This window comes from Artibeus jamaicensis, unplaced genomic scaffold (assembly GCF_021234435.1).
Source record: "Artibeus jamaicensis isolate MK-2021 breed Jamaican fruit bat unplaced genomic scaffold, CSHL_Jam_final contig_3174, whole genome shotgun sequence".
Classification (NCBI taxonomy): domain Eukaryota; kingdom Metazoa; phylum Chordata; class Mammalia; order Chiroptera; family Phyllostomidae; genus Artibeus; species Artibeus jamaicensis.
Genome location: NW_026521738.1, coordinates 4,812,444 through 4,833,657, shown reverse-complemented (window position 1 = coordinate 4,833,657; position 21,214 = coordinate 4,812,444). Strand labels below are relative to the sequence as shown.

The 21,214-nt window shown below is 55.5% G+C and overlaps 1 protein-coding gene across 2 annotated transcripts; it reads right to left on the bottom strand.

The window, feature by feature from the left end:
- Positions 1–4,649: 4,649 nt before the first annotated feature.
- EMX1 (empty spiracles homeobox 1) lies at positions 4,650–21,013 on the bottom strand. 2 transcript variants are annotated; one of them, XM_037126325.2, is made up of 3 exons: positions 20,173–21,013; positions 14,374–14,561; positions 4,650–6,226 (listed from the first exon to the last, which is right to left on the bottom strand). In XM_037126325.2, exons 1-3 carry the CDS (start codon positions 20,690–20,692, stop codon positions 6,059–6,061), a joined length of 876 nt encoding a protein of 291 aa, XP_036982220.2. In that variant the 5' UTR covers positions 20,693–21,013; the 3' UTR covers positions 4,650–6,058. The 2 variants fall into 2 exon arrangements, with proteins under 2 accessions (XP_036982220.2, XP_036982221.2); XM_037126326.2 differs by having other exon boundaries at positions 14,374–14,558; positions 20,173–21,012.
- Positions 21,014–21,214: the final 201 nt, after the last annotated feature.

Here is a 21,214-nt window from a genome sequence, read left to right as displayed (position 1 = left end):
GCTGCTGGCAGCCTCGTCTAAGATCAGAGTCTAGCTCCTCCCCCACAACGACACCCCTGAAGACTGAGCAAGAGTCTGGGCCTCCACGCCCCACCCTCGCCAGCCCCGGTTCCCTGGGCCATTTGGAGGGACTGAGAGAAGGAGGGAACAAAAAGAGGAAAGAGAAGGTGGACAAAAGGGCAAACAGGCCGACGACCCTCTTGAATACCCCATGCAAATCCAGTGAGGAAGTGGGGGAAGGGGGCTGTCCCCTCACCCACTTGAGCTGGTTCTCCTCTTCACAGGTAAGCCTGGCAGAGGGGGGGACAAGACGGCAGGACCCTCACTTCCTCCGGAGTTGAGCTGCCAGAAGCTTGGTTGTTAGAGAACCAGCAAGACGCTGGAGGTGAAAGCTGGCCAGCTGCCGCAGGGCCATGGACAGCTGGGAGCCATCAGAGGCTTTCCCTGGGAAGAGGTTCATCTGCTTACAGAGGAGAGTGTAGCGTGGATTCTAGCAAGACTCTGAGCAGACTGGGGAGGAGGCTGCTGGGCAGTCAAGGTGAGGAACATGGGGCCTGGGCCAGGCAGTGGGGTGGGAATGGAGAGGAGTGAAGATATCGGGACTGCTCGGCTCTTGGTGGTTGATCATGGGGAAGGTGGCAGAAAGGAGTCAAAGATGGCCCCAAGTCCCTGGCTTGGGCAGCTGAGGACGTAGAGAGTGGTGCCATTTCTTGGTGCTAAGGAACAGAGAAGGAAGAAGAAATCTGCAGAGAAGGTGATACATTCTGTTTTACAATAGAGGTTCCTGTAAGAAAACCAAGTTGAACCCTGGCAGTGTGGCTCAGTGGATTGAGTGCCAACCTGCAAACTAAAGGGCCACTGGTTCAATTTCCAGTGAGGACACATGCCTGGGTTGCAGGCCGGGTCCCCAGTTGGGGGTGTGCAAAAGGCAACCAACATACATGTTTCTCTTCCTCTCTTTCCCTCTCTTTAAAAATAAATAAAATCTTTTAAAAAGAGAAAGAAAAAAACCAAGTTGAGAGGTCAGGAGATGATGGGCGTGCTTATCTGGAACTGGGGAGGAGGCGGAGGTTGCGTATATAGAGCGTCAAGTCATCCATTCACTGCGAGCACCTGGAGTTAAAGGACCAGCAACAACTGCCCAGGGTAGCATGTGGGGTGAGGAGAGGAAGTCCTGATGTCAACTCCAGGAGTCCCCATCTCCAGGGCCTGGACACAGAGGCAGGAGGCTGCTAGGAAGTGTTATGGGATGAACTGTGTCCCCCCCAAATTCGGATGTCGAAGTCTCAATCCCCTGTACCTCAGAAGGCGACCGTATTTGGGGGTCAGGTCTTGAAAGAGGTGATTAGGGTAGAACAACGTCAGTAGGGCGGGTCCTGATCCAGTGTGGCTGGTGTTCTCATAAGAAGAAATTTGGACACAGACGTGCATAGAGGAAGAATACCATGTAAACATCAAGACAGACATCTGCAAGCTAAGGAAAGAGGCCTCAGAGAAAACCAGCCATCTGGCACTTTGATCTTGGACTTCCAGCCTCCAGAACCAAGAGAAGATGTCTATTGTTTACGCCGCCCAGGCCACGGTGCTTGTCGAGGCAAACAGATAGGAGAGGCAAGAGGAGGATGAGGAGAGTGTGGTACCTCAGAGGATAAGAGGTGAGCATCCTTTAAGTAAGAGGTTGTCCACATACTTAGTAGGTGCTGAGAGTTGAAGAAACATGAAGACAGGGTGTGTCCCTTGGAAGGACCTGCAGATAATGGTCTCAGTGGAGTGTGGTGAGGGCAAAAGCCAGATCTGCATGGGTCGAGAAGTTAGCAGGACTCCCACCAACTGCCAGGGTAGCTAATCTTTAAAGAAATTTGGTTGTGGGTTGGGCAGAGAGACATGACAATGGCTACGGCGTGACATAGGGCTCTGAGAGGGCTTTAGGTGGGAGATCCTTGGTCCTACTAAAACTCTAATGGGTTAGAGCAGAAGAGAAGGCAGAGGCAGAAAAGGAACAGGAAGAGCCACCCAAGAGCGAGGTTCCGGGGTGCGGGGAGAATCCTCCTTGGGGAGTGACCAGAGGCAGGCAGACAGGAGGAGCTGAGTGCTGGCAGTGTGGGGTGGAGGGTGGGGAGCTGCGGGGGGGAGTGGGAGGCGAGCTTCCCTGGGCCCTCCGGATCAGCTCTGCACCTTTTCCCACCAGCTGACCATCCCAGGAGGCTGACTCGAATGGACTTGATGTCCACCCCCGACCCTTGGGAGTCACCGGCAGGAAAATGGAGGTTTGGAGGAGAGTGACACTGGGGCCTTTATCCCCCCTGGCGTCCCCTGTGGCCTGTGGGCCTGCTGCTCCGAAGGCCACAGCTCTCTCCGGGACCCTCTCCGTCCAGCTGTCCTCTCTGGTTCTGGTGACCGCTGCTGCCCCTTGCCTCTTTTCTAAGGGCCGTATGGGCTCCCCACTGTTGCTAGCCTCAGTGTACTGCAACATCTCTTGTTGGCTTCTGGAAATTGTTCATTGTTCCTTCATTCAACTCTCCTCAATGTGCCCCATTCAAAGGGACCATCTCTTCCTGCCAAACCCCTGACTGCTGTGAAGCTGTTCTCTTCCCCTGCCCCTATTTTCTCTCCAAAGATGGAAGTAAAGTCCTCTGCTGAGGGGAAGGGAGAGAAGAGGCGTGGGGAGAAGGATGGCCAGATGGCCATTTGAGACATCCCCGGTGGAGAACAGGAGTGAACCCTTGAACAGCACTGAGGCCTCTGCTGAAGCTGGGGCCTCGGCCCTCCGGGGCTGCCATGCAGCAAGCTCGCCTGATGTCCTCACAGACTCAGTTGCCAGGGCAGGCAGGGAGACAGGTTCGGGCAAGTCCAGGACTTTGCCAGGTTGGTACAACTAAGGAACAGTGGGACGAGAGGATGTTGGCAAGAGAATAGAGGTGCCTGTGGCCAGGAGGGGCCGGTAGGTCAAAGCACAGATGCAGAGGAAAACTGAGCGAGAACACGGGGGCTGGTGAGGAAGGACATCTGATGGGTGATCTGAGAGCAGCCACAATTCGGGGGTCTAATGAGGCCTGAGGGTGGGCGGTGACGAGGAGAGTAGGGAATGAGAGGCTGAGGTGCTGAGTGGTTGTCTGTGGAGACCCCCAGGTCTGGGGGCAGGAAGACCCTAAGCAGGTAGCCATGGTCTTTGATAAATGAGGCAGTATGACCGCGACACGCAGCCAGCCGCTGCCCACATGCTCAGCCGCATGCCCACACACACCCACAGCCACACTCATGCACACACGCCCACAGCCTTCCCAGACCAGACACTCCCAGACACCCTCACATGCACTCACCCTCACACACACCCCAGACAGCAGATGGGGCGCTCGGATAATTGGTTAAACCTGTTCTGACGTCTGGCTCCGCATTGGCAGCGCCTGTCTGACAGGAAAGCTGGCTGGGCCCGCTCCGCTCAGCCTGCTGGCCTCCCTGCCCCTCCCCCTGCGCGGCTGCCCTAGAGCAGGGGCTCTGGGAGAGGCCCTTGGGTCCAGCCTGGCTCCCTTCTGGCCAGAACCCAGTTCAGAAGGCCAGGGTTGCACAGAGTCCCACGGGAAGGAATCATAGCACTCGTGAGGAGGACTTGGTGTAAACTGAGTGCAGAGATGCTAAAAGCATGAGCCGTGCTGCTGTGGAGGCCAGAGGGATTACGTCCAGAAAGTTCTGAGGACAAGAGGATGTGGAAAGATCATTCCCTGAACTCGAGACCCAGGGCTTAGTCCATGAGAGTTAGGAACAGCTCCCCGTATTCCCTCTGCTTCAGCCACATGCAACTCGGGTTCCCACAGGTGCTCATCACACCCCAGTCCATCACACTCACAGGCCCCGGGGGCCAGCACCGGGGCCGTGACCCAGCAGACTGCTTCCGGGAAGGCCTGACCCGGCAGCTCCTGTCCACCTGTGCTTAGCTGTGCAGGCCCTCATCTCCTGGGGGAGGAGCAGTTGGGGGAGGGAGAGGAGCATCATTCCTAGGCTTCTTCTCCCCTTCCCGGCTGCATCTGTGTCTCTTTTAGAGAGACTTTGGTTTGTTCCCTGGAGAGGGCCCAAAAACTCCCAAATTAGCAAACCTGGCAAGCCCGCAGCTCAGAAAATAGTTCATCCTGATTCCATGTTTTTCAGGCTCACAGAAGCCTTTATTAATGAAGTCACAACACCAATATTTACCGTCTGCGGGGAGAGGCACAACATGGGGGATGGATGGGAGTCTGTGGGGACTCCCGCCCCACCCCCGGCAGGCCTGGCCTGGGAAGATTGGCAGGTTTCCTTGGATCCTTTCCAGCTCTTTCTCTGGATGACAGGGGGTGCTCTGCTGTGATCTCCCTGCACCCTTCCCCCACCCAGCGAGAGAGAATCCTGAGAGGAATGGCTCACCCATTCCTCCGGCCCTACAGGAGCCAGAAGGATGCCTCCCCTTCTCAGCCTTTCCAACCTGTGCATATATGCTCCCGAGGTCACCCCCTTGCCTGACAGTGAAGGAGTCCACCTCAGGTTTGATCTGGACTTACTCAGGACGGGAGGGACGCGTTTTCCTGGTTGATGGGGAGAGTGGCAATGGGATAGGACAAAGCCCTTTGGTTTCTTGGCCCAAGTGGGGTGCTGACAGAACCAGCAGGAGGACCTTCTGGTCCCTAGGTGGCCCCAGGCAACAAGGCTGGGCCTTGAACACCTTTCTAAAGACCTCCATTGACTGAGCGCCCAGCATGTTCCAGGCATCAACAACAGGGTAAGTAAAGGCACAGCTCAGGTAGAATCCGTGCCTGGAAGGACTCGGACAGGCAAAGGAATGAGGGGTCAGAGGGACCCAGATGAAAGCAGAGAGGGCTGGGGGAGTCAGAGGGCAATGACCGGAAGATCAGGGTGCAGACGAGGCCAGGTGAGAGGCAGCTGAGCTTGGCCACACGGGGTAGCAGACTGTCGTCGGCGTCAGGAGAAAGTGGGGGGCCGCTCGGGAAGTGAAGAAGCAGAAGCAGGTCTGGGTTTCATCAGGGAGAGGTTGTTAGGAACACAGGTTTTACTTTATTAGGATGAAGGAAACCTTGGTGTGTGACAAGCGGGTAAGACACATGGGCGAAGCGAAGGGCAGGCGAACTAAAGGGCTCGGTGGAGCCGGCCTTGAAGCCCTTTCCCAGCTGGAGGCCCGGGCACTGGTTGCAGGCTCACACTCACGCCCTGTCTCTGCAGCTTTAATCTGCACAGGGGGCTCCTCCAAGGACAGGTGCGCATGTCAGCCCCTGTGAAGGGTGTCCCCTCCACCAGCACCCAGTACTCCCCTTTTCCTCTGGCTCCCCCTCCGCTGGAGAAGCCACCAGAGTCCCTTGGCGTGGGGCAGTGCGCACACTTCATCTCCCCTGAGCCACCTAGGTCTGATTCTCATGGCTCAACATGTTTGAAAAGACCTGGCCGTGGCCTTCCTCATACACAGGGTGGCTCTTCCCTGTCTGGCCTCGGCTTCTTTCGTGGAGGTAGAGTTAGAGGCCAGGTCGATGAACCACAAAGGAAAGGAGTTAATAAACTGAATCTCCAAGGCCCCACGCCAGGTCCCAGGTCCTGAGCAAGCTTGCTCTGCCAGTCCCCACTGGCCCGAGGAATGAAAACCCACCACCCCAGGCTCACAGGCTCTGGGTTGGAGCTAGATGCCCATGTCATTAAGAGACTTTTATTGTTCCCACTGGGAAGGGAAACACAGGGAATCACTAAGAACTACAGTGGGTGCCTGGAAAATAAATTAAAACAGAAATGCATCAAAACAAAAAGAGAAATGGAGAACGGTCGGGAGGCAGCGACGGCTGTCGGCCCGCCCAGGCAGGCAGGCAGGCAGGCAGTTCTCCGAGGAGAAGGTCGAGCAGTCCTAGGCCTCAGCCAGCCCATTTCTTGTCCCTCTGCCGGTGGTAGCCCCAGGCTCCGTGCCCTGTGGGGCTGTGACTGGAGCCTCCCGCAGCCCGGCCGCAGAGTGGCCAGAGTCCAGCTGGGCCCATCCGGGGGCCTGGCCAGCAGCGAGCAGCACTCTGCCCTCACGGGTTCGTGGCTGCCCACCCTAGTCATTGGAGGTGACATCGATGTCCTCCCCATTGGCCTGCTTGGTGGCGATGCGCCACCGGTTGATGTGGTGAGAGCCCTTCTTCTTCTGCTCGGATTCGGGCCCCTCTTCCTCCAGCTTCTGCCGCTTGTACTTTGTCCTCCGGTTCTGGAACCACACCTTCACCTGAGCCGGGGAGGGAGGGAGGGGCACAGGTGAGAAACACCCAGAGCAGCCATGGGGGTAGGGGCGGGGCCTCAGCACTCAGGCTGGGCTGGGAGCCAGATGGGGAAACTAAGGCCAGGGTGCTTTCCTCTGGCCAGCTGCCACTTTGGGTTTGGAGGCCTTTAGGCCTGGAGAGGACACCTGGGCCAGAAAGGGGCAGTCTTCCTGTCCCTCAGCAGAGGGAGGGGAGGGGGCGTGTGGCTGCGGAGCACCCTGTAGCCACTGGCACAGCAGAGGGGCAGACCCGGGTTCTGCAGCCTGTAATCACTCCTCCACAGGGACATAGGAACAGAGATGAGAGAACATATGAGGCTGTCACATGCTCCCTCTGTCAACTCCTCCTGCCCATGCAGTTTTTTACTTGGCCTTGCGGAGCCCAGCCAGACCAGATCACCCTGTGTCAGAGCAGGGGCCTGGGTGCTGATCCTCTGCTACAGTCCTTCCGCTCTGTGCTTAAATCCCTCACTGATGGGAGAACTGCTTCCTGGGGGCCTGGTGGCTCCAGGGCACCTCCTGGGCTTTTGCCTTCGAGGGTCTCTGGGGAAGGGGATGCAGAGTGGGCAGGGTTACAAAGCACTGACGGTGTCCTGGAAATGAGCGCATCTGAAGGCAAGCACCGTCAGATGCAGGCAGGGCGATCCGCAGTGCCCATGCCGGTGCTGAACGGTAAGTCGGGGGTGTGGGCTGATGGCGAGCACCTTGGTTTTGGCAGCAGCAGTGACCGCTGGAAGGAGATCCTTGATTCCTGGTCAGGGCTGGGGGCAGTCCTTAGAAAGCCTACCCAGTCCAGCCCCTACTCCCTGAGAAAGAGAAGGCAAAGGCCTTTGCCATGATGCCAGGCAATGGCAGCCAAAAGCAGGCCCGGCATCCAGGCCCAGGGAGCCATTTCCTGCACAGGAGGCCCCACCTTCACGATTCCCAGACACTCCCCTGTGTCCCTTCCATGGAACCCCCCCAACCCAGCGCTCCCATAGCCACTGTCCCCCACCAGGGTCTCCACAGCACCTTCTGTCCTGCCCCTTGATTTTAGAGCACTGGGACGAGGGTGGGGACAACTGGTGCTCAGTGCTGCACTGCAGAGCAGCCAGCCAGGGACAGGAAGAGATGGGGGCCTGGCCTCAGGCAAAAAAATGAGGGGAGGGTCTTCTCCCCTCATTTCCAGGGCAGGGTTCAAACCTCTTGCTGCATGTCTCACCTCGGGCAGATGAGGAGGATGGCAGGAGCCCTAGGCACAGGGCCAGTCAGACCCTTGGGTGGTTCTCAGGATAACCACCGGCAGCCAGCCTGGCCCCTGCCCCACCCCCGCCCAGAGCCTGCTGTGACTGTGCCGTCCAGTAGGTGGGTGAGCTTGCCCTGCCTCTTGTGCAAGGCATATACATGAGTCACACCTGGATACTGGTCTGGGGTGCCATTCCTCAGAGCCCCAGGGGCTGGCTGAGGGTTAGACATGGCCGGCCTGATAACAGGGTGATCTGGGGCAGCCCGGGGCAGTACCAGGGACAGAGGGCCCCTTTCTGCACCTTCTCCCTCTCACACACTTCCGTTTCTCTTTCCAGGAAGGAGACGTCTGTAGTGGGATGGACCGAGTCTGCTACCCTTGCCCAGAGTCGCTGATCCAGAGAGGGAAAGTTTCATTGCTGCAACTTCGGGCACAGGGGCAGCTTCCTGGCACACCCAAATCAAAGGTGATTTTGAATATTTTCTCCATGAAAACAACTGGTGTCAAGGAAGCAGCTGTCTAGAGACAGGGCCTTAAGCCCCATCCCCAGGCAGCCTGGCTGTCTTCTGGAGAGCAGCCTTGGGCTGAGTGTCCAGATGCTGTTTACAAAGACTGTACCAACAGGGAGATGCTTATGACTTAGTAACAGTAGTGAAAACGGCAGGATGCACAGTTTGGGCACAGTATGATCACAGCCATCAGCCACGGGAAAACAAAAGCTCGGCATGGGAAAAAAGACTAGAAGGAAATGTAACCAAACCAAGGGTCACTTTTCTTTCTTTTCTCCACTTTTCTGAATTTTCTTTAATGCATTACTGATAAGAATTGACAGTTATTTTTTCCCTTGGAAAAGAAAAAGAACTGGGATCTGAGGGTAGTCTGAAATAAGAGTGACATCCGTGGCCTCACCAACGCAGCTGGGCAACTCTGGGGTACCCAGAGCCCCTTCCCTAGAGGACAGAACCTAGAAAGGAACCAGGCCACAGAGTGTGGCTAGCGGCTCGGTGAGAACCAGCCCTAGGAGCCTGTACTTCTTCCGTACCTTCCCCACCCACACCCACACACCGCTCTCTAAGCTTCCAAGGTACAGCTGGGTCTGTTGGCTGGGCAAACCTCACCCGTCTCTGAGACCTTGGGGTTTGGGGAAAGGTTCCTTATGGTCTCCCATGTTTGTACCTCATTGAACGTCTCAGTTTTTTAGACAAGCCAGACCCCTTCCAAGAGTCTCTGCCTCTGCCTGAGTTACCTACCCCACCTGAAATCCTCGTACTCAGCCTTCAGAACCCTTCTCCCATTGCCCATCTGTTCCTCCTCAGTACTTTTCTCTGTCTCAGTAACAGTGAGCCAAGCAGCACACTCATTTACTTGCTTGAACCTATCTCCTCACCAGACTGTGGGAACCTGGAGAACCAAAGCAGTGAGTTAGTTCACTCTGGAGTCCTAGTGGGCACGTTCCAGGTCTGTTCAGCCAGCTGGACAGAGATGAGGTGACCCAGCCCTATGCTCTGGGCCAGATCTAGAAAAAAGGAGAAAAATCAATGGCAGAGGGATTGAGGTCTAATTAAAAAAGGGGTCTGGAAAGTGCTAGTGGCTGAAGAGATGGGATCCTATTTTGGCTTAGTTCAGTAGACACTTCTACAAGATGGTCAATTCTTTTTTAAAAAAATTTTATTGTATTTTTTCCATCACCATTTAACCCACAAGGTGGTCAATTCTTAATTTTCCAAGTTGTGGACTATATTAACCACTTGTATGAAGAAGCTGGGGGAAGGAGACTCATTGTTAAGAGGCACAAGGGTCAACTTGAGTCAGGTAAGATGAAGAAGGTAAAACTGCTGTGGATGGATGGATGGATGGATGGATGGATGGATAGATCGATCAGTCAGTGACTTAGTGAATCAATCAATTTATGCAGTAATGAATAAAGACATGCATGTGTGAATGCATGAGTGAATGGACAAAGAAACTTCCAAACAAGCAAACGATAGCTCCAGCCAATATTTCAGACTTAACTTTTCAATAATCTGCTATTTGAGTGAGCCAGGTCTGAATCCCTTCTTTTCCACCAGTACCCAGCCTTAGTTCTTCCAGATGGAAGAGTGTGTGGCTCCTGACACCTGCGTGCTTTCAGGTGAATACATGTCCTCTGTTCAAGGAGTTCAAATACCCTTGGTAAAGGGTATTTGGGTTTTGTAATTCTGATGCAAAAAGTTCCTCCTATGCCCCATGCCTCTCTTCTGTTTTAATTTAGCCCTGTGTCCTCCTAATCTGTCATCATCAGACACAGAGAAAGTCCTCTATCTGACAGAGGCTTGGAGACATCAATCAAATCACCCCTCAGCCTGCTCCTTTCGCTGTCCTCTCACCCTGTGGGACATGCACAACATGAGGAGGGGTCCACTTCCTATCATCTGACCCTGTGAACTGCTCCCACTCTCCAGGTCAAGCCCAATGCCATGCTAAGTTCAACAGCTCAACTCTCACCCCACCAAAGTGAGGTCACCTCTGACCCCCGACAACCGAGGCCCTATCTTTTCCTTAGCCTTCTCATCTCCTCTCTTAGCCCATTAGGGAGGCTTGCCCTCGCTCTCGGGGGATCACCATGCCTGTCTCCCCTGACCTCCCTCAGCCTACACCTCTGACTTCAAAGGGACTCCAGTTGCTCATCCTGTGCCTGTCCCACAAGTATGCACACTTTGTTTTTAGGTTCCACCACTAAGTGAGGAATCCCCAAGGCCAAAGACCCCACTTCTGCTCCTTTTCCCCTCTCAGCTCAGCACAACTTAGAGCCAAGGGAGGTTAAGAAACACCTGCAGAACTGTTCAGAGCAGGAAGGGCAGCTGGAGCAACCGATGCTTTCTCTCACTCCCCCTGAAATGAACTCGCTCCCCTCACACATGTGCACGCAAGCTGCACTCCATGCTATATGATGGCTTGCTGGCATCTGATGTATACACGTGATATCACTTGACCTTTGGGCATCAGTAACACTAAGCCTATATGTGCCCCACGTTGTGGGCACACATACCCATTACTCACACACTCACACTCGCTTGCACTCGTGGCTTTGATCTGACCTAGCCACCAGGACTGAAGTTAGCTGGGCATCGTCTGACCACAGAAGTCAGGAGCAAGTGATTAGAGCCAGAAGGGTGAAGAGCCTGGGGACCCCTCCCTGTACCTCCTGGATAAAGCCACTGTTGTACCAGCACAAACACCATACTCCCAACCACACATACAGCCCCGCCCCAACAAAGAAGCTCAGAGTGCCCGCTCCCGACACTCCATGATAAAGCTTTGGGTGTACAGAGACCCCTGAGCTCCGGATTAAGATCCACACACTGATCTGCCTACACTTCCCAGAAGCTTTATCCATGGATAAAACTAGATCATCTGGATCAACAATCTAGAAAACAGAGGTACACGGAGAAGTGACCCATGGATAAAACTAGATCATCTGGATCAACAATCTAGAAAACAGAGGTACACGGAGAAGCGAGAGCAGATAGTAAGGGAAATGACTGATAAAATTAACATATGGGTATGTTTACAATCAGGAGAAGTTTGGCCATTCACTCATTCCATATTTACGGAGCATCAACTCCTTGCTGGTCACTGTACTGTGCTCAAGGTACAGCAACAAACAGGAAATCCTGGCTCCTGCCTCCCCTGGCTGAGCTGCTTAGGCCAGCTGTTCATCAGAATCACCCAGAGAGTGGTTTTAAAAACTTTTCCTGGATCCCACCCCAAAGCCTCTAAGAGAATCTCCTGAGTGAAGTATAGGAGTCTATATTTTAAGATTTCTTTGTAAGACAGACACAGCCTGCCTGCAGACTGACATTGGACATGGCAGTACAGTCCTGTGCATGTTTGGATACGTGAGCGCTGAGAATTTAGAGGAGGGATTACATAGAAACACGGAGAAGTAGAATATAGAGGAGCCAGAAACTCAGGGCTGGAAGGAAACCTGGAGTTAACTTCATTCTGACTTACAGGTAAAGCAAATGAGGCTCTGAAAGAAGACAAAGCTGGAACTGATGAGATGGCAGATAACCATTAGCGGAGGCAGAAATACATCGTACTATCTGTCGGTTGCTAAACAGATCTACGGAGACAGAAGTCTAACATGGATAGTGTATACACAGAAGATAAAGCAAAATAGATGATAAAGAGATAACTGACACTGGGATAAATAAGAGTTATTGTTAGGAAGATTATCATTAAGAGGAAGTATAAGTTAACCAGCTTTGGGAGGTAGTTTAATGAGAACAGACATAAGTACATGGCTAGATATACAACAGCTTTCTGTGAGGGACAGATTCGGGAGCTCCAGGAGACAAATATAGATATTGACAATAGAAATAAATGGCAGGGGGCGGATGGGAATGACTAATGCTTGACAAGTAGCTGAGAGCTGGAAATGACAGGTAGGCTCACCTGGTAAATAGTGAAAGATGGCTAGGCAATTAATGACATCACCTGGGTCCACATGGTAAGTCGGGAGAGGAAAGAAAGACAGCCCTGGTGATAAAGGAGTGGACATAGCAGAAAGAACGCTGGACTAAGTAAGACTCAGGTAGCCCAGATTTGGATTTTATGATAATGCTAAACTGATATATTACTTTAAATAAAGGGATGAGAAGGACTGGAGATTACAGTTAATATTACATGAGTTAATATTAAGTGCCTTTAATCTTTAAACAACTTATTTTCTGGAAGAGGGAACCAGAGCGCAGGGAGGTGGAGTACCTCGCCCAAGGGTCGTGCCGTGAGCAGGGAGGCAGGTGGCAAAATCGCACCTGCCTGCCTGGGGGGCTCTGCCCAGTCCCTCCCGCTCAGCGCCCCCACCTGGAAAGCCGGCCTCTAGAAGGTTTCCCAGGCTCAAACCTCCTGCAGTTCTATTAGTATTTTTGTGTTTCATATGCTAAAACCAGCTCACCTATGTAGATGAGACAAGATGAGACATGAGTTTTGATAGTGAAACTGTTCTGTTTGTTTCAAAACTATAAGTTTGAAACATTTTACAATAAAAATGAAAGAAACAATTATGTTTACTAACTGGCATCGTTAGGAGCAAATATTGTCAGGCATCTAGGTTCAATTAAAGAAAGCTAATTAAAAATGCCCTCACGGTGCTAAAAAAAAAAGTGGAAAGTTTAAAACAATATTATTTCAACAAGTGTTAATCTGTGGGCGGTGGGATTATAAACCCTTTTGTTTTTTTACACTTATGCGATTCAAATTTAATATCTACCACTTTTAAAATGAAGTTAACTGTAAACACCATTCCTAACTCAACAGCTTGTTTTAGACAAGTTTAAAATGCTGTTGACCAGGAGGGAAAGGGAGATATTGTTCTATTAACATCTATTAAGATGTTTTTAAGACATCTTTTTAAAAAATATTTTTATATTTAACTCTGTTGTTTTATAAGCTTTACCTCTATGGTTAGAGGAACCCAGCCAGCAAATTAAAAAAAAACAAAAACAAAAACAAAAACAAAAAACACACAAGTCCGGTAGTGGAGACGGGAGCAAAGCATTGATTAAATGGGGCATCAGACAGAGAGTAGGTAACAGATACCAGAATGCAACGCGAGGACCAGTCCTTGAGGGTCCGCGGGCCCCAGGGAGCTGGGGACGCAGTTAGGGTTTGGACTGCCCCACTAAGCCTCCTTCCTACCCCCACTGCTCCCCAGGAGATCCCGGGCTTCCCCTCTACACGTTCCCACTCCCACCAGGCCTAGCCCAGCGCCTTCTCTTGGTCCGTGAGTAAGGTGGAGGGTGATGACGGTAGGAGAGCCGAGGAGTACGGGAAAGGGGAGCCATGGTGAAATGCTAGGCCAGCCTGCAGACCTCTCTGCTTTGCAAACCTGGGAGCTGACACAGAACCGAAGAGAGCAAGGTCTTCCGGGGCCCATCCGGACGCTGAGATCCACCGCCAGGGCAGCAGCGGGCCCTTCAGCGGGCCGTGCTGGGGTGGGCCCAAAGCGTAGGATTCCAGGCAGCATTTACTTACGGAAAAGCCTTTTCTTACAGCCAGCCCAAATCTGCTTCCTTATAACGCCCATCTACTTCTTTAATTTTTAAAAAGTTATCCATGACGACAATACGTGGTCATTGTAATTTCACCCAGTTCAAGCCCCCCCTCCCCGGAGTTTCTTCTCTCCCAACTCGACAGCCCTTCGGGTGAATGAGACAGCCCTGAATACCCCGATGTGCTTGCCCTCCATTCCTGGGCCCCGTCGATGCCCTCGCATTTCCAGGGCCGTCGCCACGGCTCCCTGCCAGCCGGCCTGCGCGGAGATCAGGGCCATGCTCCATCCTCCGACCCCAAGCAAGGCCAGCCGCTCCCTAGCTTGCCCCCTCCTGTTTTCTGACGTTTCTACCGTGAGGACACGTGGGCTTTGTCCCCCTACCGCACCCGTTGGTGGAGAGCTGAAGCCTCTGCCAGCTCTGCCCACGAGCGGCAGCAAAGCCCTGCAGGGAGGCCTGAGCGTCCCACGAAAGCCCGAGCGCCCCGGGAGAGTGGCGGGTGAGGGGGGTCAGTAGACAGCGCTGAGATGGCTTCAGTGCCCACTGGTGCGGCCCAGGAGTGGCAGCGGTCTCGCCTCCTCCTGATAACCTGGCACCTCCTTTGGGCTTTGGGAGCGGACTCCCGATGAGGTTGGATCCCACCTCCCGGCGCGTCCTCAGGGCTTGATTAAGCCTCGCGGCCTCTGGGAGGCTAACCGCCGTTGGAGGCCCGGGGCTCTGAAAACAGGCTCTGCCCGGGCGCCGCCGGGGTGGCTTTCGGAGCTGGGCCCGAGAGGGCTCCGGGGAAGGCCGGCGCGGGAGGACTGGGCCGCTCCCTTCCCCGCCCGCCCCCACGCTGGCGGGGTGATTATTACCTGCGTCTCCGAGAGGCTGAGGCTGCCGGCCAGCTGCTTCCGCTCGGCGCCCACCACGTAGTGGTTCTTCTCAAAGGCGCGCTCCAGGCGCAGCAGCTGCGAGGGAGAGAAGGCCGTGCGGATCCTCTTGGGCTTGCGCGCGAAGGGGCCGTGCAGAAGCAGCCCATCCTGGGGCACGTCGCTCGCTGCTGCCGCGCCGCCGACGGCAACACCGCAAGTACAGACAGAGAGAAGTGGCCCGGTGAGCCGCAGCCCGGGGCATCTCCTGCCTGCACGCGTACTAACTGGAGAGCTCCGCTCCCCTCTCCAGACCTTGACCCCCTCCTTTCTCCCCCTTCCCTTTTGCCTCCCCTTCCTTAAATCCACTGTCCTTTCCAACACCTCCCCGCACTCCCACAGCTACCGGGTTGCGAGCCTCGCCGAGCCAGTCGGCCCAAATCCACTGTGCCTGGAGCAACCCAAGAGGCCAAGGCGCGAGCAAAGTCCCATAGCTCTTTTTTTCTGTCTGCCCCATTCTATCTCCTTCCAGGTGGAGCAAGAGTAGAGAAAGGGCTGGGTGTCGGAAAGGTGACACGGGGGACATAAAACTGCTAGTCATCCCCAGCCAAACACAGATTCAGGAACTAGAAGATACTCCAGGAGCTCCCCGCTCACACCTGCTTAACCCAACTTTGCTCAGGCTACTAGCCCCTTGAAAATGCCTAGGGACAGGCCCAGGCTCTACCTTGCAAGTGGTAAAAATAGGCCCGCGGCTAGTTCAATGGGCAGGCAGCACCTGCAGGTCTAAGGTCAGGTTCTTCTTCTACCCTCCCGCAGCCCCCTCCTCTTTCTTCTCCGGTAACAGCCTCTCCTCAGAGGAGACGCTGACTGCTCTCTGATGGGGAAAGATCTTGCTTCATCCCTGCGTAGTCCCATGCTAAAGAAACATTTTTGTAAATATCTCGATAGCTTTCTCTCTAACATATTAATATGTAAATATAGCTATATTGGTTTCCGCCTGGTGTGTGTAAATACACACGTCAGACTCCCTACTGTCTTTTCCTCCCATGTACCAGATAGGATGTTCAAAGAGTGTGACTGTCCCCCAGCAAATGCTGGCCATCACGGAGACTCAGCTCCTCATGCAGGAGAAGGGGTTGACATTGGACTGTCTGAGGCTGGGGCGGTGGGGTCAGAAACTGCTTAAGCCAAACAACCTTCCACCCATAGCCCCAGTTTCAGTGAATCCCGCCCCGCTCCCAGGCCCTGTCCGGCTTGACTGCACATGCTAACAGACCCTAAGAGGCCCTGAAATCACCCGCGAAAGCTCATGCGGTGGCACATAACAGTCTCCCCACCCAACAATAATGCAGAGCCCTAGATGCAATGTTTGACAAAGTCAGAGACTGTCAAGACTGACTGATCCAATGAATTTCTTCAGAAATGGCCATTGGTTTGACTCGATTTGACCTGTTGTTTTGTTCTTAAGAAAAATGTTTGGGTCATTCAAGTTGAGATATCCCATCTCTGGAAATGTCTAAATGCATCAAGGGCACATTCTTGAGATGCTGTTTCTCAGACTCTCCAGGTTCACATCCCTCTGCTGGTGGAAACTGCCTGACAGTACTTTCTCCAAGTCCCTGGGCTTCAGACGCCAACAGAGGCAAACTTTATTGCTGAGAGCCTCTGTAGAAGAGGGTTGCCTAGGAATGAGGGGCGAGTGCCTGGGGGGAGACAAAGTCCCCTGACTCGGAGAAGTCACAGTTTCCAGTCACCTTATCCATTTCAAGTGGCTGAATCTGTGTTGCCACAAAAGGGAGTGGGATCACATCACAGGAAGATGGAAGGGGGACACTATGCCCATTGGGCCCTTCGCGATGGGGGCAGGCCATGAACCCTCAGGCTTGACTGAAGAAAGGGAAGTTTAACTTGTGGCAGTGGAGGGGACAGCTAATCAGAAATGTGGTCCGACAGAAAGGGGTACAAGGCAGAGAAAGGAGCAGCCTGATTCAGGTAGGAACAAAAAGTATAAAATCTCAAATGTGGGTGAGAGAAAGGTGGGAGAGGTGAATGGGAAGCAGATACTTCTTGTTGATGTTGAAATAAATTGCTTCAAAAACCAGCCATGTTCTGAGCCCAGGTGTAGTCCAACAGTGGTTTCTGCTGGAAGAGGGAGGGCCTAGCTCATCCCAGCACTGGGACGGTCTGGCCCCAGCAGCGGGACTGGCGGAAGTGACGTGGCGGCAGCGGGACCCTGCAGGTGCGAGCCAGGGGGTAGCGGACGCGTGAAGGGCAGTGCGGAGCAGAGGGAGCAGGGCCGCAGGCGGCCTCAGTGTGTGTGACTCGATGGCTATTTTATAATTTTGTGATTTGTGTCCTTCTCTTGTGTGGTGGAGTTTGCTGTGTTTGTCTCTACAAACCCAAAGTGGAGGACAGAAGCCACAGGCGTTTCTGTCGTTCTGACAGACACATGTCCGTTCGCCTCCAGTCTGGGTATTTTAGGGGAAAGCTAGGTTGTTTGGGGGCTGCCTCGAGGAAAGAATGGCCTCAGTTCACTACACACACACACACACACACACACACACACAGAAACCTAGGGGTCCTTTCTGGTCAGAAAAATTATTCAAGGTACTGACACGTGATGACAAAGAACCAGGTCTCTTTCCTGTCTGAAAGAAGATATTTAGTGCAAAACTAACCCTCCAGAGAAACTGATCAAATCTACACGTTTCTGTAAGGACCCATGCACTGCTCTTCGCTCTGCCCTGTGGGGTGGGGGCCTCGACCACCCCTACCATGGCTGTAGTTTCCCTTAACTGGAGCGCAGGGGCAGAGCAAGTTTGGGGCCGGGGCGCAGCGTGGCCTGTTCGGATCCAGTCATTCCGGGCCCTGAGAGTGAGCCGGCGGTGTCAGACAAGCACAGGTGGGAAAGTAAAACAAGGCGCTGGCTGGGCCTTCCCCGGAGCCTGCAACTGAACCACCCCCACCAAACCCCGTTTTCTCCAGCCTCTCTCTGCAGGCCACTTCAAGGCACTGGCTAGCAACTAGCAAGAGAGACCCCCAAGAGCAAGGCTCCTGGAGGTGGGAGCTAGGGAACTGAAGGGCCCGGGGCTCCAGTCGCAGTCCCTTTAGCAGAGGCCTCGGCAGGTTGGCGGGGCGGATGGGCCTGGGGCTACCAGAGGGAGAGGCTGGCCGGGCAATGGAGATAACCTCATTTCCACTCCTCCTGTGGGAACAAAGGCGCCCTTTGAAGCACCAGCCCATGACCAACGCCGGTCCCAGAGGACTGGGTCTCCCGAGGCCCCTTTCCGAGTGCTCCGTGGCTTGGAAAGTTTCTGATGTTCCTGATGGCACCTAGTCCAGCCAACACCTGGTCTCCACTGACACCTCCCCGTCAGGCCTCAAAAGCCGACCCTGCTTCAGGACCCCCCGCCTAGTTCTGACCATCCAGCGCTGGCTTTTCCTCTTCCACCGCCTTGGCCAGCGGAGAATCCTCTTCCCTGCTCACAGGGACTGGGCTGCTAGAGAGTTCAGGGCATCGAGTGCAGACATGTTCCTTTTCGTTCCCGTAGGGTTTCATTTCTGGTATTAAAACAGGGCTGAAATGAGCATCGCAAGAGACCCGGTTCTCTAGAAAACGCGGCGCGGGAAGACGTGGGCTGGCTCGGCTCACAGCCCCGAGCCGCGTGGGGACCGCGGGGCGCACAGCCGCGGGCGCGTGCCGGTCTGCCACTGCGCTGACCCGCCAGAAACCGGGATGTCTCAGGGTTCTGAGGTCCTTTAGTGCCCAACCAATTTCCAAGTTCAAAAACGCGGCCGCACTTGGCTCCATCTCCGCATCCAGACATGGTTCTTGAGAGAGAAATCCACCCGTTTTGCCCAACTCCACAACGTGCCCACCGGGACTGAGCGCTCAAGCGGCGGCGGCAATTTCTGAAAGGGTTTTGCGGAGGATTTATCAGGCCTCGTCTGGCCGGGGATGCTTAGAACCGTAGCTGGATCTCTCTCCGGGGCGGCCCTCGGAGCCCGGGAGCGCGAGAAGGCCGGAGTCGGGAGAGGCGGCTGGGAGGGAACGGGCGCGGGTCGGAGCCGGGGGCTCCGCGGCAGAGGCCTTTTCCGGCTCGGCGGAGACCGCGGGGCTCCGCACGGCCGCCGCCCTCTCGGCCACGCGGCGCCCCTCCGCGAGGGCTTCGGCCCGCCTGGTGCGGAGGTTCAGGAGCAGCTGCGACGCCCACATCAGTCGGTGGTCATGGGGTTTCCAGACTCGGGGCGGAAACCGAGTCCATGGAAGACCCAGGCAGTTTGCTCAATTCAGAATGAAATTTAATGTTATCGGTAAGCATTGTTTTTAATTCACAGGTTCCTCGCCCCAGTCGCCTGACATCGCAGGCTTCCTTCCACCCCGGATGATGGGGGCAAATCTTTGAAATCCCCGAGGGAGACGTGTGGCCACAAAAATTCTTGCTCAAGTAATTACATCCTCTCGTTTCGTGGGATCCACCGGACCCGTGTCAGCCAGCAGGACGGGACCCAGGAAACGGGGCGACACATCGGGACCTGGGGGAGCGGCTGCCCCTGAAACGAACAGCTGTAGCCAATGCTCCCGGAAATCCTTTCTTAAGAGATCATTTTAAAAAAGAGATGATCTGTTATCTAAGTAGTTGCAGCAAACATCCAGTTCACTTGGGTGGGTAGATGGGTTTGCCGTCAGTGCAGGTCCGGGAGCCGGAGCTCGAGCCACGTCCTTATCGTTTGTTCCCCTGAAGGTCGGGCTCCCTGGCTCCGAGTCCCGGGCCCTGAGGTCGTGTCTACCCTGACAAAACAAAGCCGGAAACTAAAAAAGTGATTACTGCGCCAATTATGGCTACTTAAAAAAAGAAAAGAAAGACGGGAAAAGAAAAACAAACTCCAACAGATTCAAGGAAGAAAACAACTCCAACAAATGCAACTCTCCTTCGGGGAAAGTCAGATCCTTGAAACAAGTCAGGGTGTGCGCGCGCGCGTGCGTGCGTGTGTGCGTGTGAGGCCAGTGAGCAAAACCATTGCCGGTAGCGGACAAGGGGGCTCGAACTGCCTACGACCTTAAAAGCTTTTGCCCCCGCCCCCTGCCCAGGAGGACCGCAGTGGGTCCCGCAGCAGCCGGGCGGGCTCCCAGAGCAGGCAAACGGCGGAGGAAGCTGGTTCGCTCTTGCAAACCTCCTCGCCCTGGGTCCGAGAGGCGCGTGCGACTTGGAGAAGTCGGGCCAGCGTTGCTGAGAAACATCTCAAGACAACGCAGAACACCACACTGCACGTTAACTGTCCAGTTTCCCCTGCCCGCTGCCCCTTCTTCCTTCAGACTCGAGGCACCGGGTGGACTTTGCCCTGCTCGGACGCGCCAGCTCTGGGGATCCCTGCGAGTCGGTGATGGACGTGCGAGCGAGCGAAGTCTGGCCCCGGGTCCAGAGCGGGAGGAGGGAGGGCGCGGGCGCTGAACTCTTTGGGCTGAGAGTGGCTCGACCGGGAGAGATTAAGGCAGGCCACTGGGAAGACCGGGAAGACCGGGAGGGGCTCCAAGGATGCTCCCGGGTTTGGCGTCCGGGTTGGCATCGTAACCGGGAAAGCCTGGAGGTCCCAACCTGACTCTCTGGGAGGGAGCCCAGCGCCGCAGAAGCGCAGTGGATCCGGCGCTGTTCTTCCCGGCTTGGGAATCGGCCTCTGAGGACCAGCAGCCTTCTCGCAACAACTTCCGAACAGCCCCTCGAGCCCCAGAGCCTCCCACGGGCCACTGCAGCAAGGGCGCGGGCCGACTGCCTAGGCAGGCACAGCGTGGGCACTCACCCTGGAAGCGGTGGCCGAAGAAGCGGTTCCGCAGGACCCAGGGGTAGAAGTGCAGAGGGTCCCGGTGCTGGGCGCTGAAGAAGGAGTGCGGGGGTTGCAGCGGGGAGGCTCCCAGCTGGTGCGCAGGATGCACGGTCAGCGCGGGATGGTTCATGGCCTCTGGGAACACCAGCTCGGGCCCTCCATAGAGCGAGCGGCCAGCGCCCGCGGCAGCAGCGGGGAAACCACTCACGAAAGCCGCCTCGGCCGCGCTGGGATGAGGGTAGTTGAGTGCCGTGGGCCGGAGCGGCTCCTCCGAGGCGGCCGCAGCCAAGGGATGGGAGCTCGCACCCCCGCCGCCAGTGCCCCCGCTAGTGCCGCCGTCCTTGGCCACCAAGGACTCGATGGTAAAGCCGCGCTTGGCTGTAGGCTGGAACATGGTCGCGGGCGCCAGAGCCGAGAAAGGCAGCCGGGCTCTGGAAAGCGCTCCACGTCTTGGCGCTGCCGCCGCCGCGCGGGGTGTACACCCAGCCAGGCACATGCACGCACACCAGTACCCCTCACCTCCCCCGCCCGCCCGCGCTCAGCCCCTGCGGGTGAGCCAGGCGCGGAGCGGCGAGGGGCGTGCTAGCCAGCGAACGCGGAGTCGGCCACGGCGCACAGCTAGGCGCGCGGGCCTCTGTGGCCGAGCGGGGAGCTACCGGAGCGTGCACTGAAGCGGGCTTGGTGCGCTGCTACGAGCTGCCTCTACAGCTTGTGGGCTAAGCTCGGCCCCCTCCTTCCCGAGTCCAGCCCGGACAGACCCCCGCCCTGTCCTCCCAGCAGTGCCCAGCCTGGCCTAGGCAGCAGCGTGGTGAGGCGCGAGTTAGCGGGCACCTGCCCGGAGCTCACCCATTGGCCACTGCTCACCTGCTCCAAGGTGGGGGGCGGGGCGGGGCGGGGCGAAGGACCCCAGTTTGGGGGGCGGGTAAAAAAGCCAGCAGTCGGAGGCAAAAACCGGACTGGAGCCTAAGCGGGGCGTAGGCCTCCCCCCACTCCCCACCCCCTCGCTACTGGCTTCTGG

Bases quoted from the DNA above. Each gene is read 5' to 3' on its own strand.
- EMX1 (XM_037126325.2), bottom strand. From the start codon at position 20,692: ATGTGCCTGGCTGGGTGTACACCCCGCGCGGCGGCGGCAGCGCCAAGA. The intron at 14,562-20,172 runs GTGAGTGCCCAC...GCGGCGCGGCAG, and splicing joins CTTCGGCCACCGCTTCCAGG to CAGCGAGCGACGTGCCCCAG. The intron at 6,227-14,373 runs GTAATAATCACC...TCCCCGGCTCAG, and splicing joins TCAGCCTCTCGGAGACGCAG to GTGAAGGTGTGGTTCCAGAA.